The sequence below is a fragment of the Pseudorasbora parva genome, chromosome 6 (assembly GCF_024679245.1).
Source record: "Pseudorasbora parva isolate DD20220531a chromosome 6, ASM2467924v1, whole genome shotgun sequence".
Lineage (NCBI taxonomy): Eukaryota > Metazoa > Chordata > Actinopteri > Cypriniformes > Gobionidae > Pseudorasbora > Pseudorasbora parva.
The window spans coordinates 25703468-25719842 of record NC_090177.1 but is presented as its reverse complement, the minus strand read 5'-3'; the positions used below and the strand labels follow the sequence as shown (position 1 = coordinate 25719842).

The window sequence follows — 16375 nt, the reverse complement described above, 5'->3', positions numbered from 1 at the left end:
TAGGAACTCTCAATACCCTTCTTAGCTGTATTCCTCACAATCTGGACGGGCCAATCACGTCGTGTATAGAGTCGGTGGGCGGGGCCATAATGATGACGGCCGAGTTGCGTTTGCGTGCTTCTAGTAAACATAGAAACTGGCGAACGGCGGCGGTCTTTCGAATCAGCTTTGACCGCGACTCTAGTAGACTTGGAGTTAAGTTTTTCTCTGAGAAAAGAACAAAGAGCAGCACTGAAGTCATTCTTAAAAAGGGAAGATGTGTTCGGAGTTTAGCCGACCGGATACGGCGAATCTGTCAGCGAGCTCTGCTTCACCTTCATTGCTCTGGTTGGTGTAGCTCTATCCTATCGCGTGCAGAGGGAGTTTGAAAGACAACCGTTTATCCCGCCCCTCGGATTGAGCCCTGTCTATGGTGAGTTTCCAGACCAAACATCTTGATGTGGGTCTGGCTTGTCAGGCTACCTTTGGAGGGCACAGCCTTTGAAATGAGACAAGCTGAATTCACAACTGCATACTACTCTTACTATTAAAAGTACAATGCTAGCATGCATTTTTTCAAATTAATCAACAACTTATGAATGTCTCCAGTAATCAACTGGAAATAAGAATATCAGAATATGAAATCAGAATGGTGAAATATAGCCTAGAAATCTAGATGCACCCTAGTGGCAGCAAATCCAATCTGCCGCGAGCAACCCTCAACACACGGCTGAGCTGTAAAAAAAAAAAAACTCTGGCCAGGCAAATCACATCGTGTATAGAGTCGGTAGGCGGGGCTTAACATAATGATGGCGGAGTTGCGTGCTACTAGTAAACACAGAAGCTGGTGAACTCGCAGTCTTTCGAATCAGCTTTGGCCGCGACTAAGACTTGGAGTTAAGCTTTTCTGTAAGAAAAGAACAGCACTTAAATCATTCTTAAAAAGGGATTTCTAAAAAGATTTTTTCTGTTCTGGATGTTTTGCTGACCGGATACAGCGAAAGTTTAATCCATCAACTAGCTCCGATTCATGTTGCTCTGGTTGGTTGAAAGACAACCGTTTATCCCGCCCCTCAGATTGAGGCCTGTCAATGGTGAGTTTCCAGACCAAACATCTTGATGTGGGTCTGGCTTGTCAGGCTAGGTGAAATCATTATTTATGCGTAATTTATAGTGCATTTATATTTTAGTAAACTTAAAGCTGCAGTCTGTGACTTTTTTGGGGTTCAAAATTATCAAAATAAATTTGTACATAACCATATACTATTCAAAACTTCCTGGTTACCTTAGCTTGATTTACAACGGTAAGCTTGTAATAATGTTTTTATTCCAGGGGTACTGGTGGATTTCCGCAAGAAATTCAAGATAGAGGAAAAACCACAGACTGCAGCTTTAATTAGCAATGTTCTGGAAAAAAGGATAAACTTGAAGGCATAAATTATTAAACAACATCTTCATTTTGAGACTCAAACAACCTAATGACACAATGAAAATTATATTATTTTATTACTTTAAATTGAGGACAATTTCTAAAAGCTTTTGCAGAGGTAGTCTAATGCAATCTTAACAGATTTGAAAAGTAAAATATAACAACATGCACCCTCTAGGGGTGAAAAGATCATCTAAATATTGTATATAAATAGAACAGTCTTTAGAATTGGATTTTTATGTTTCCCAGAACAAGACTAACAATCACCCACCATATAGCATGTTGTGAAATTCCATTGGAACAAAAAGCAACCCTTTGAACCATTCTTTAAGAACGGTTAAGAAATAATTTGAGTTTTAGACCTGCTTTGGTCTAGATAGTGTACACAGTGATGGTGATGTTTGTGTCCTGGAAGACTTCTGTAATAATGGAAGACACATGTTCCCATTTCAGTTTATCCAGACCACAGCCAATCCTACAATACAATAAAACAATAAATAAAACTAAGTTAAACTACTTCTTTCCAAATTTAGTATTTAAGAATGCAGTTAAAGCTATATTTGTGAATTGACAACGGCAAAATTATTTTTAATTATTTTAACATAATTTAGGTAAAATCATATTCAAATTTAAAATCAAAATGAGACTATTATTAAACCTGTCAGTTTACCGAGGCATTGAAATACTGTTCACACCATTGGCCAAGCAGTGTTCCCTCATAGATACAAGGCTCTTTCTGAGAATGTCATAGGTGGGTTTTTGGTAGTACTTTTTCTTTGTGACCTAGTGCAGGAAAAAGGTGGAAAAGGTAAGTTTTGCATAACCAAACAAAGAAAGTTGTAAATCCAGAAAACTCCTGTCGTCCTAATTGATTTAGTAAAACAGAACAGATGTGAATTAAAGTTAAATAAACACTAAAAGCCATCTTACCAGGTAATATACAAAACGACCAGATCTTTTAAGGACTGCACATTGCCCAGGTTGCTTCTCTACACACGCACACGCACACGCACACACACAACTGAGAATCAACTGGGTGTGATTTAAATGTTATATGTATAGTGCACTTGTCAGTAATGATAATTCCCACTCACCCTGAGCCAGTAGCTCCTCAACTCCACAAAACTTTTTCTTGAAGAGCAAAGCGACCCCTGCTCCCATGCGGCAGTCTTCACTGATGCAGTGTGCCAGGGCATCGGTGGAAGGACAGGTGAACAAATCTCCTCTCATGTGGAGCAACCGCCATCCTGCACTGCACGGGAGCTGCAAAAGTAGAGGAAGACCACAAACCCAATCATGACATGACACAAATCACTCCAGTCCAGTCAACTGAAAATGACATGCAATACTGCATTTGAATTCGGCGTTTTAAGAATAATTTCTAAATGCTTTTGCAGCGACAATCATTACACAGATTTGAAAAGTAAAATAGTAAGACTTAAAAAACTAATGTTACTCAAATAAAGACATCTGCCATACCTTCGTCCGCATTATCTTGTCCATCTTTGAGAAGAGACTGGTGGTATTTTTCCACAAAGTATCTAAAACGTATTACAGGCTTATAATCACTAAATTCCTCATGAAACGCTAAAAAGCAACAGAAAATGCAATGAATCATTGTTTAAAATGACAACATATATAAAAATACCTAACATTTACGTACGAAGAAGTAAGGTGTTACAGCATTGAGTTAAAGAGCCACTGGTTAGATACGTTGTGTTCTGGCTAGAGATGCTGGTCAGAAAACTTACCACAACAATAAAGATGAATGTGTGTTTTGGGCCCCTTTAAACGTTCATATAGTTCGAGTCCATTAGTGTTAATAAAGAAGCAAGAAAGACAATAAAAGCCAAGGTTTCACTTTTGGTGTTCGAGTTCAGGTTAAAATCGTTGTATCGAAAGGCTTGAGTGCCACCTAGCGTCAGGGAGCGCAAGGGCATCCTGTTTATATGTCCAGTGGCTCTGTTGGCAAGTGCTGGTGAATTGAAGGTTAATGAAGGTTAAATCGAAATCTAGAAAATATTTAAGCCTCAAACAAACCTCACTAACGTATGAATTAGTTTGTTTATTAATTTAAACCGTTACATACACCAGCATTCAATAATACTCTACAATTGCACTGCAAGAACTCTTACTAATATTTTATAAAAATGCATAAAATAATAATAACAGCTTAATTATTTAATTATTTATTATTTAAGAAATATGTTTTAGACCAGGGAGGTATTCCAGATTCATCACACCATAGATACAGTATGCATGCATATCTATTAATAATTGCAATACAATTTTATGTTGCTGTATTGATATTAAAACATTTTGACAATTGTGTAATAATTGGCTGGTTATTTGGAATGAGATGATAGCAATAACCACAGGATGTTTTAATTAATTAAAACAATTTTAGAGGCCATTTTGGCGTATACATTCCACGACATTGCACACTCTTACTATTTATACGCATTTATGTGTGATTGGGTTGATATAACACAACTGAAAAAAATGCATGTCAACAAATTGTATCTAAATAGAGTGAGCTTGTAAGAAATGAGAAAAAAAAGTGAAATTCATTAATAGTATATTTAATGTATGATTGATGAGTTTTATATTTGAGAAATGTACAGATGCAAATACTTTTACAATTGTGGCCTTCAAGAGACTTCAGTCTTTACAATATTCATATATTTACATTCACATTTTTGATGGCTGTTATCGATAAATTGAGTAATATGTCTCATAAAGTACAACAAATGCACTTCAGAATAATAGATCAATATTTAAAGTGATTCATTCACACACCCTAGCAACAAGAATGAAAGAAACAATAAATAAAACAAATATATACATGCAAAAAAAATTAATTCTGTTTGTCAAAAAAGAAACAGGAAACCAAAATAATTATATATATATCATATCAGTTCAAATTTGTATATATATATATATATATATATATATATATATATATATATATATATATATATATATATATATATATATAAATTTGAACTGAGGCCTCAAGATTCACTTTCATGAACCTTGACTAATACTGTAGTTGAGAAACTATGCATGAGTTGGTTAAGTTAAGGGTTGTTTTGGTGAATATGGAGTTCAAGAGTTGGAGCTGCGGCGTCTCTGTTCATTGATCCAGTCCCCAGGGTTCACGTCCATTTGCAGCATCTTCATGACCCACTTGTCCCGTCGTGCCCCGTCAATGAACTCATCCAGAGACAACTCCCCTGTGAACACAGGACAGAAACTCAGCATCAGCTGCTTTATAAAGGCTGTGTTTGAGCAGAAGCCTAAAAAAATTCCTACAGTTTAATGAATTATTAACATCAATGAACTCCAAATAAACAGGCTATATAATGATAATATTTCGTAACTGTCTAGAAAAATAATGAATCATAGTAGGTTTTACCATCTCCGTTCTCATCCACTAGCTCAAATATCCGATCCACCACTTGATCTGGGGTCAGTAGGTTACACTCTTCATCAAGTTCACCATGGCAGGCTTTCTTCAGTCGGTAGATTGACTATAAAAGTAAAGTCAATGTGCCCATTTTAATCATAAATGCATAAATGTCTTCTTTACTGTGTTACTACGAAGTATTATAGCATCTCTGGACACAAATGTCCTGCTATCACAGGGGTCATCTGGATGAATCCCCTTTTTAAGATTTAATGTCACAGTGAAAGTGATGAAAGCAGTCATGTAATTGTAATCTCAGTACAAATGCAAACAGAACACACAGAATTAATCATAAGTCGGTCTGATTGACAATCGGAAAAGGACATGAGGGATGATTACCTCCACAATCTCCTTGAGCTCTGTTTTGTCGATGCAGCCACTCCCATCCTTGTCATACATTTTAAAAGTCCATTTCAGTTTGTGCTCCAACTTTCCTCGAAGCACTAGATTCAAGGCGGCAACGTATTCCAGAAAATCAATAGTGTTGTCCTATGAAAAACATGAAAGGAAGGGAAAGAAAAAATAGAATTGAACTGTCAAAAATTGAGAATAAATTCTGAGAGAGTTTAGGAACATATATTACATATATATTATATTTAAAGGAATATACTATTGTAATAATCATTACTTACTACTCCTAATGTGTGTGCACTAACTTGGTTAAATAAATGCAGATGACAATTCTGAGTATAGGTTAATACTTGGCCTTCACTTGTCATTTTCACCTTTATTACATTATATTATTTTTAAGTATCAAGAATTATCCTAAACACTGCAAAAAAAAAAAAAAAAAAAAATGTTACAGCCTGAAATTTTTAAGTACAATCGACTTGGATGTTATTTTTAACTTAAATTATGTTAAACTGACTTTTAAAAAATGAGTTGCATCTTGTATAACAACCATTTTAAGTTAAACTTATACGTTTTTTTAATACATTTCTTAACTTATTTTGATGAGTTAAAACACGTTGTCTTAACTTATTGAACATATTATTTCATGTAGAGTGTTTATTGTAAGGTAACTGAAATGGAATCTCTTACCCCATTTTTATCAAAAGCACGAAACATGTTTTCTATGTAATCTGCCGCTTCCTGGTTTCCAGTTACACCGAAGAAGCTCTTGAACTCGTGCATGAAGAGGGTTCCGCTTGGACATTCCACCACAAACTTTTTATACCACTCTTGCAGTTCAGCAACATCAATCTCTTTGTCGTCAGAATCCTCACTGAGTCGCTGACCCATCACGAAAGATGACAATAAATAAAAAGACACAAGTTTCTCTGCTTCTCAACAAAGAATGTCCATGATCACATCTGGAGTTTTACTTTCCTGGAGTTCTCCCTGATTCAGACATCCCGATAGACCATTAAGCCCCACGAAAAGATGATTTAGGATTTAGTACACAAATGTGTATCTTTTTAAAAAATATCTGAAGTTAAAATTTACCAAAGTGTAAAAGTAACCTCCACCTTTCAGCGAATGTGCTCTACTGGCTTGGGATTCAGGTTGTTTTGGATCACATGACTGCAAGAGATTATTAATATCAATCCATGTCTGAATCAATTAGCTTGAAACAAGATCAAGAGCTTTGCTATATTTCAACATTAAGTACATGCATTCCATTCCTCATTTCAGGTTCAAGGGCTCCCTGAGGGTCTCATGTCAGATCATAAAACACGTCCTGACTATTTTTACCTGTTAAAATTAAAATCATGTAGTTTTAAGGACAAATAATACTACAGAAAAATCCTACTTTCTCACTTAAAAAATGGAATTGGTTATAAAATACTTTTAAGACATATTGGTCCCATCGCTGGGTGTCCATTAAGGTTTTGCAGCCGGTTTCAAAAATATTCTATATATTTTAAAATAATAAATGTGATACTTAATGATATGTAAGTAAGTATTAGAGTATTACTGTTTACTAAGACTAATAATCAAAATTACATCAGTACAAGAAAATGAAATGAGAAATGTTACATGGGTAGTAGGTTATTAGGCTGATAGTCTGAAAGAGGAAGGGGTCCCTGGATCTAAATATTAAAACCTCTGCCCGTATAGATCTCTTGATCACTCAATCCAGACAATCTGAGTCATAATCCCTTCTGCCCTCTGCTCTTACTATTTATAGTTTTTCAAAAATAGGACCTAGAGAAGTCTGGCCTAGTTCATGAGGGTAGTGCATTTTGTCTGGACACGTACCACTTCAGAACACAGTGAAAACTAAAATCCAAATGGTTACATTCTTAAAAATAATGGTATCTATATTTCCATGAAGAACCTGTACTATCCATTGAACATTTGCATTGCACAAAAGGTTCTTTATAGTGAAAAAGGATTCTTTATATAATTAAAATGTTCTCCACACGAAAAAGTGGGTTCCTTTAAGAACTGTTTAGGTTCTTTTGAAAGCTAAAATTCATCTTGGAATGGATTTTAGAGTAAATACCAACAACAATAAAGTTGTTGGAAGTCCAATGGGTTCATTTTCAAGTATGGGTGATCCATAGTAGACCACAAAACTGTTTAAACATGATATGCTGTGCATGGGCATGTGTACTGTCTCCAAAGTAACAGAAAGGATCTGCTGCTATAATGGTGGATTTGATTCTGTTATCAGGAGCCTACTTATAAGGGCCACGATGTTGATAGGTCTGAGGTGAGATATAGGTGTCAGGATGTAAAAGCTCAAAGAAACAGGATTATATACAGTATGTGAAATATGCAAAGCAACACACTCGTGCTATGATTTAACTATAATAATATTGTTGTGGAGAAGTCTTACAATGTTCACAATGCTCTGATTCATTGTACTGTGTCAATATATACGTCAAAGACGGTCAGTTGTGTTCAAGCGCTATATAGTTGGCTACGTATGGCTACTGTATTTTGTCAGTCCGTGAACTTTAAAGACCTTTTCCAAAGAGCTGACTACATATGTTCATGAGGATAAGCTCCTCTGGCCTAGAGATATCCAGGCCACTCATTGCATAATTAATGAATAATCTTATTGGATTAATTCAAAATGCAATAACAAATTTGGAAAACTTTCCCAACACATACGTTTAACTATGTTTAAGCCATAAACACTTTTATTATTCATTTCACTCATAGATTACTTGTATTTTGCTTTTGTACCATGTGCCAGATGAAATCTTTGCCAGTATTATTACAATTCCTTCAAAATCAATTCGATCTGAAAATGATTTAGTTGTAAAGCCAATTGTATTGTATTGTATTGTTCTATCTGCTTCTTTAATATGCTTTCTTTTAATAACCAGACCAAACTCACAAAGGTGCCCAATATTGCTGTGAAAGTTATAGGTCTTCTGACACTTAACCTCACAGAACTTAACAGCAGAGCTATTACACGCATTGCATCTTCGGTAGAACAGGACCCCCCACACATCCACTTAATGAGTATCTAGCCCTACTGCCCTCAGGACGCAGGTATAGGGCTCTGAGGTGCAGGAGGACTCGCTTTGGAAGAAGCCTGAAGCTCTCAGCCAGCGGCGTGGCATCAAATTTTGTACCAAATACCATAGCGATACTAATGGGTGGGGTATTGCATTTTTATCATAAAAAACACTTAAAACGTAAACAAAATAAGCCACACTCTGATTAATGTATATGTATGTATAGGAAACTGACTTCTAAGGCCAACCCCCCCCACCCCCACCTTGGGCCCTACCCTTTACCCGACGTCCCTGCTCTCAGCCATTACATGTCTTAACAACAGACAACAACCTACAGGGTTTTCTTGCCCTTTTTTGTATAATGTATTATGTACCTTTGTGTTTTTTGTATTTTGTTGTTTATGTTACGTTTGTTCCAACAAGTGCAGTGCTGTAGAAAAAAAATCCCCTTTGGGGACAATAAAGTTAAAGTAAAGTCAAGTAATAACTCCAAATGAGGCAGTAATCAGAACTGACTGATAAAGAAGGACAACTCTGGGTAAGTTATCTTTGAATGAGCTTAATTACAATTACAAATCATATGTGGATATTAATATCTTTGGTTTTAATAAACTGCTGTGCTGTTTATTTTTATGATTATTTTAGCCTATAACTGGTCTAATCTGATATGACACTAAATCACTTACCATGACACAAATATAGCCTGCCAATAATTAACATGAACAAAAGGAGAAGGCACAAATGTAATTAAAATTCAACTTACAAAAAAGAAAAAAAGAAAGAAAAAAAAATACTAACAGATGCCCCTGGGTGTCAGTGTTACAAAGGCTAAGGTTTCATACAATGATTGGTTGGTCGATCATTTTCTTTTTAGCCTATTTATTTTAAAACACAATTAGTACTGAAGGGGGGAGTGGGCCGACACCCTTGCCTCTTCATCATATGCATCTTCATCATATGCATCTTATCCTTTTGAATGATTTTTAATAACCTCATGAATTAAATAATCAGTTATTATCCTTTCAAAATAATGAATTATTGACAATCAATTTTATGTGATCATTAATACATTTAACTATTATTTAATATGATTTTGACTCTATGTCTGCTGTATGGTGTCTAATTTGCTTTCCAGAGATGGTCTGACAAAGACCTGATGTGCCCTGACATAGATAGCCTGACCTCTATCTCTGGGTCCTGACCAACAGGACCTTGGAGAGAAAGTTAGAACTTCCAAGAGGTGAATCCTGCCTGTTGTTAGTAACCCCAGGACAGGAAGGGGTGGGAGGATTTGAGTCTCCCAATTGTGATTTTCTTCCCATTTATATAATGTGATTTTTCCCATTGATAGAAGTACATTTTTGTCTTTATATTTCTTTATAGAATGAGGTAGATGACATTAGTCATACTTTTCTTTCTGGAGATTCGTTTGTCATGTGGTGTTGATATCTTGTTCTGTTGATAAGCTCACTGCTGCGCTAACCTTGGAGGAGAGATGTGCCCTAGAGTCTTGTGTGTGTGTGTTACATGTTCTGTGCAGGTCTATGGACTGGATTGGACCGCTTTTCTCACACCCTAGACCTCTTGGCGTCTTTCTAGGACTCCCCTGAAGTCAACACTACCCCAATCTTGGGGTTGTCTGATGTATACATCCTGATTAACAACAACAACATCTCCTATCTATTCTCACGTGACACATTGTTTAGACTTTATGCCAATCAGTAATATTCCACGTTTGTAATGATGTAAATCATGCCCTTGAAATTGGTATAACTGGTGTGGTAATTTTGTGTAGAGTAGAGTCTGGCCTGACACCGCCCTGAGAGACTCTGAAGCTGACTCTACTGATGAAACTGCAAACTCTTCTTCAGTAAAATTCTCTCCGATTATTGAACATCCTGACTCCTGGTCTTCATTTCGCATATCTGGTCTATGGGTCAAAACTGTCAACCCCTAACAGTACTTAGTGGTGATTGTGTTACACACAAAACATAGTTTAGAACTGCTTGGACTGCAAGTCGAAATAGTCTTGTGAGGATTCAGCATATTTATTTAATGTGTTTACTAACGTTAAAGTATAGGCCCTACCTCAGAATGATGCATCTCTCTGCATTAGTCAGCGCACTGACCGCGGAGTCAACATTATGCAATCAAAAAAGACACGGAGAGGAAAGTTATTCATGGCCCTGAATTGAGATTAATGTCTGATCCAGTTGCCAGGGCAGTGAATAAATATTACCTCTGTCTCTCATCCCACCTACACAAGCCCCTCGCCCAAAACAGCAGGGAGCCGAGAGTAATATTTCTGAAGTTACATCTCGCTCCTTTAATCAGAACGAGCAGGCTAATAATGATCCACAGCACATACACACTGCGGGGAAATTAAAAAGCAGAAATAAGGATAAGTACTGGCTGCTGCTGTTTAATTAGAGGATCAGCAGTTACCTGAGCAGATATTCAAAGACTTATTAAAACAGTTTACTGTTAATCCATTTTTGATCCAAATAAATAAAATAATTTGGCCACAACCTTCAGCTAACTATTTGTGGAGCCTTTTTGAAATAAATGGATTAATTATATATATTTTTAATATTAGGCTACAGAAAGATATGAGGTGGGAAAAACACAAGATCAGTGTCATTTAGACAGCTGGCAGAACACAAAGCCGTAAATCAACCTCAAACAGGCAAGGCAAAAAACAAGACATCTTAATCTCAGTCTTGCCAAGAGTTTACTTGACATTTGAAGATGTTCTGGTTGTGTACTTCATCCAAAATAGATGGGGGTGACCTTTTGGGGCAATTTATTTATCTTTGTTTTGGAAACCAGTCAATAAAGAAAATATAAATCACAATTCCCTGGGGCCGGTTCACACAAAACTATTTTTTTCGTTACACTGAGCCGTTTTTAAATCTTTTAAAAATTTTTTTATGTAAACATGTGCTAATTTTGACTACGAGTCTTTGCCGTTGCAAAACATCACAAATTAGTGACCAGTTGTGGGAGTATTGCGATAATTAATGTTCAAATAACGCGAGTTACATAATCAAATGAGATTCTTTTTTCAAGCATTTAACGCAAGTTACTTTTCATAAAAAGGAACTAAGTAACAGTTACTTTTAAGGGAGTAACATTACTTTTAAAAGTAACTCTTTTAAAGGGGATTTATATGGAAGCCTGTATACTGATTTTACGTGAATGACTCAGCACACTTTTGATGGGAAAATCAAAAGGATGTGATGCTTGCGCGCAGAGCCTCTGTTCCATTCTATGACACATAAAATAAAGGCTTATAAACATATTGTATATAAATATTTTGTAAGCATATTACATATTGTATAAATGCAATGTTCAAGTCAGAAGAATGGCGAAAGGGCTATTCTGTAACGCGAGCAATACGTTTCTGGCCGCAATTCACTTGATGGCCAACAGTTTAGCTAATAACAAGGGTATCTGAATTCTACATACAGCTGCTTTAAGATGGCATCAACAAAAATATGTGGGCTCCGTACATTTTAGTAACTCGTGTGGACCCTCCATTCTTTCATTTTGCTGCACTGCATTTTAAATGCAAGATCACCTTACGTTACATTTCAAAATAGAGACATTGAACCACACAGGATCACATAGAAATGTTCAAAGAGTTTATTACAGAAATCGCAGTAGAGGCACTACCTCACATATATAGGCACTGAACTACTGAACTGGACTCGCAATTGTGTGTCAACACTGTTCAACACAATTCAGATTTAAATCCAAACCATGTCAAACCATGTCAAGTTTCAAGTTAAGTTCCCTATGTGATATGCAGCTCAAATCTCCGCTAACATACAATGGGGGCTTTAACCGGTGCCAGAGATTTCACTGATCATCTGTGCATTTTATATATTGCTTTCAAACCATTCTTCATTCTTATGACAAAAAGGTGCTGTAAGCAAATTTTGGAATACCACTCTTGAAAATGTAACTATAATCTGACAGATATCAGTGAAATAGGGGTCCTGAGAAATCACAACCGTCTCTGTGGCAGAGCAATATTTTGTGAATAAAATAAATAAAAATCAGGGGGTGTCCCACGCTATTTTAGCCAGTTCGACTCTGCCAATCATTTTGCACATCCGTGGCTTTGAAAGGAGAAGTTTCAACAGAGATTGTGTGGTTTAAATGAGCAAAATACTGGAATACTAGCACATACAGTACAGCACCTTTAATGAAATAGTTCACTCAAAAATGAAAATTCATTTATTCACATATGTCCTTTCAAATCTGTATAACTTTCTCAGTGGAACACAGTTTTCAAACAGTTCCACTGACTTGTATTGTATCTATTGTATGTTCTACAGAATAAAGTAAGCCATCTAGTCAAAGGCGTGAGGGTAAATGACAGAATTTTCATTTTTGTGCGAACTGTCCCTCTAAGACAAGTAAATGGGATTTGTTTTAAATGTTAGCGGTTTTATATAAAGCTTCAATCAACAGCCATCAATAGTCATGAATAAATGTTGTCCCAACTCGCATAGGTTCATGCCTACAGTGATCATACAACATCAATTCTACTGTCCCATAGCTCTTCACAGAATAAACGTGGATAACAGTTACAAGTTTTTCAAAGTGTAACAACAGAGGTTGAATCAGTGTGTGGTCGACAACAGTATGCTAGAGGGTAAAACCGCTTTCGCTGTGTGGATGTGTGTAATCTCATGGGACATTGCGAGTTCCCCTGGGCCGACCGTGTGTCATCGCTCATCTACCTCAGTGTGAAAAAATCCTCCATGGCAATATTTCAGATGTGGAAAAACATGACCTAAAATTGTATTTTCTGCTCAGGGCTAAAGCCAAGACTTATCAGTCTAGATTAGTGATTATGCAGTGAAATAATGTGTATTTGTGATTGATTTTTTATGGATATTATGAGTCAGAAGCTGAAATGCGCCCAGAGTATCGGCACTGCATATTGAAGACTGTCAGAGGCCATCAGCTATCACTAGTACACCACTATATGACGGCACAACATCATATTGAAAGAACAGACCATCTCTACAGCTCCTCGGATTACAAGTCAACATGACAACCTGTCACCTCACAAATCAACAAAACAAACAGGTTAACCCACGAAACACTGAAGAAACTGCATTATTTTAACAACCCACCACAATAATATTCAGAACATGGAGAAACATGAAAAATCACCGCAAAACAACTGCTACTTAAGAGTTTAGGTGATCATACACAGCGATTACGCCAAAGTGATTTACATACAAATAAGGGTAAAAGACGAAATGCATTTGAACATGTCTGTATAATAAAAAAATCCCTAAAGTAATTTAAAGCACTGTGGAAAGGTCTGAACGACACCTTAGAAATAAACTCGAGTAAAGCATTTCGCACCTCTAGATATGAAAATACGAGCTCACTTCACCCACTGAAGCTTGTGGTCAAATGAATTCAGAAAACAGCCTGTTTAACATCTCAAGACATTTTTTCCACGAGTAAATATGTTCAGCTTTTTCCATTTCGTAGAGGCAGCAGAAATGAGACTGGAGTGAAAGCGAAAAATATAATGTGTCATGTTGCAGAATTCGTAGACAAGAAAAAATAGAGGTATATTTCTCTCGGCATTATCACTTTCCCTTAGATCATCTATTCACACGTTGCCGTCTGCTGCGGTGCTGGAGGGTGTTTCAGATTCGAACCTCTGTGACATTTAACCTCATATAAAGCAAAGTGAAAATGACCTCGCCATCTGAGTTAGCCTGCAGCAGAGCCTACATTAATGAGGCCAAACTCAAATAAAAATCTTCTGACGTTGTCACACATCTTCCAGTCCTCTGTTGTCTGTGAGCAGGACAGCTGTCATGGCTTCATACAGGCCGAAATATCCATCTATCTGTCTGTCTCCACTGTGACACGATTCACAAGACCGCTGTCAGCCAGCACATCGTCACTGGGGAGGCGTAAATCTTTAAGTGTGTGTTGTTCTTTTGATTCTGATGTTTCTAAGAGGCATTTTAATGTTGGATCCAAACCAAACTGACATTCAATCCTCACTAGCCCAACTAAAAACACACAAACAGCCATTTGCACTCAAACAGCGGTCAGTATGAATATGTATTATTGTGCCTTCGGGCCACATATCGCCCAATAACAACATGCCAGCAAACCACTGAGACCAGAATGTGATGATAATCTGTGTGCGGGTGCACATATTTATACAAACACACACACACAGATCAGATAAATCACACCCATACTGACCTCTCATAGTGAAGATCCACCTGAATTTAGTGCTGTCACTAAGCATTGTGAATTCCTGACATGTATGATTTCTGTTCTCGGCATGCTAAATGAGCTCTGTGACCCAATACCCTTGTCAAATCATTAGTGGGGGCAATACAAGAGCCTCACAGGCCACCGGAAACGAGGTATGAAGTCTACGTCAAGAGTTTTATCTCATCACAAATTACAGAAAGTGAGCCCTCGGTCCTCCTCCACGTCCCCATGAGAGCGTCATTTCTCGCCCTGTAAATGGGTCACTCAGAAACAGTTAATGCGAGCCTTGAATTGCAACTACATTGACTAGATTTAATAAGCTATCACCCTGAAGAAACAGTTTCCAATTAAATATGAATATCACTGCATGTGATCTTGATTGGCAAACACATTTCCTGTGTTTAACGTGCTGAGCGTCAAATCATTTTGTGTCAATGTTTTCCGCATACAGCACACTATACATACAGCACACGCAAAAAGGAACACTATCAGACTTTCACTCTCTCCAAACTTCGTTAGTATAAAAGGAATGTTCTGAGTTCAATACAAGTTTACTTACCCAAGAAAATAAGTGCATCAGCTAGTCCAAACGAACATGTTACGTGTTTACAGTAATGTCTGTTGGGCATGGCATTACCCTAGGATCACCATTAAAAGACAGTTTCATAAAAAATAAACATTATATATGCTAACATAAAAAACTGATTTTATTGAATTTTCCAAATATCTGGCATGGCTGGTGTTCTGAAAATCAGACATATCAATACTATATTCGTGTTTTTAGGGTTAGGAAGATGTACTATCACTACTGGAAATTTATACATTACATTCTAAAACTATGTAAGGGTCTCCAGATATTAAAGACATTTATAATAACACAATTTTTTTTTATTCGAGATAAATGCTATTCTTTTGAACTTTCTATTCATCAATGAATTCTGGAAAACAACCTATCACAGATTCCACAATATATAAGCAGCACAACTGTTTTCAACATTGATAATAAGAATTTCTTTTTTTTTCTTCTTTTTTTTGGAGCACCAAATCAGCATATTAGAAAGATTTCTGAAGGATATTATGACACTGAAGACTGGAGTAGTGATGCTGAAAATGTAGCTTTGACATCACATGTTTTTCACAACGTATGTGATGTATGAAATTTAACAAATATGAAATTTAATATTTCACAACATTACTGTTGTTTTCATCAAATAAATTAATCTTGATAAGCATAATGGTGCATTCACACCAGACCCGAATGAAGCGTAAATTAATAGAAATCGTAACCACCCCAATAGTTTTTTTGAATAATAAATTAACATAACTTCAATAAATCTTGCCCAATATACCTACAAAATGTTAAGAGGATTATTGTAAACACATTTTTTGCTTGTTTTTACCAACCGGTGGACCCATGGAAATTATTGTCTGTGCTAATCGACAGTATGTCACAGATACTCTGAAGCTAAACCTGTTTTAAACCCAAAACATTCCTTTAATTAACCAAATTCTCATCCATCTCCTGTCTCATGCTACAGTGAGGCATCCGTGATTTGCCATTATAAGAGTTGCTTTTTCCACGCATAACAATGCTCTAATTCACACGTTCATGGCTGTGAAGGTACAAAAACACACACGTACACGCATCCGCCTCCCACTTCTGAAGTCTCACACAGAAGATTCTCTGTTCGTCAATAGTACAAAAAAGTGCTAAATATGCTACCTCAGACGGGTGCTGTGGCAGCAAGGTGGATATGGCCCTAAGTTCCTCTTTAGTTTGCCAGAAAATTACCCTGCTTTTATACTGAAAAA

General features: G+C 36.6%; 2 protein-coding genes across 3 annotated transcripts; both read right to left on the bottom strand.

The window, feature by feature from the left end:
* Positions 1 to 1466: 1466 nt before the first annotated feature.
* On the bottom strand, positions 1467 to 3317 carry oard1 (O-acyl-ADP-ribose deacylase 1). 2 transcript variants are annotated; one of them, XM_067447307.1, is made up of 6 exons: positions 3160 to 3317; positions 2888 to 2995; positions 2503 to 2671; positions 2339 to 2397; positions 2079 to 2191; positions 1467 to 1883 (listed from the first exon to the last, which is right to left on the bottom strand). In XM_067447307.1, the coding sequence occupies exons 2-6, from the start codon at positions 2909 to 2911 to the stop codon at positions 1781 to 1783; spliced, it is 468 nt and encodes a 155-aa protein (XP_067303408.1). In that variant the 5' UTR covers positions 2912 to 2995; positions 3160 to 3317; the 3' UTR covers positions 1467 to 1780. The 2 variants fall into 2 exon arrangements, with proteins under 2 accessions (XP_067303408.1, XP_067303409.1); XM_067447308.1 differs by having other exon boundaries at positions 2888 to 2949.
* Positions 3318 to 4485: 1168 nt separating this feature from the next.
* On the bottom strand, positions 4486 to 6254 carry guca1b (guanylate cyclase activator 1B). The gene is made up of 4 exons (XM_067447306.1): positions 5919 to 6254; positions 5217 to 5366; positions 4827 to 4941; positions 4486 to 4644 (listed from the first exon to the last, which is right to left on the bottom strand). Exons 1-4 carry the CDS (start codon positions 6117 to 6119, stop codon positions 4517 to 4519), a joined length of 594 nt encoding a protein of 197 aa, XP_067303407.1. The 5' UTR covers positions 6120 to 6254; the 3' UTR covers positions 4486 to 4516.
* Between the last annotated feature and the right edge of the window lie 10121 nt (positions 6255 to 16375).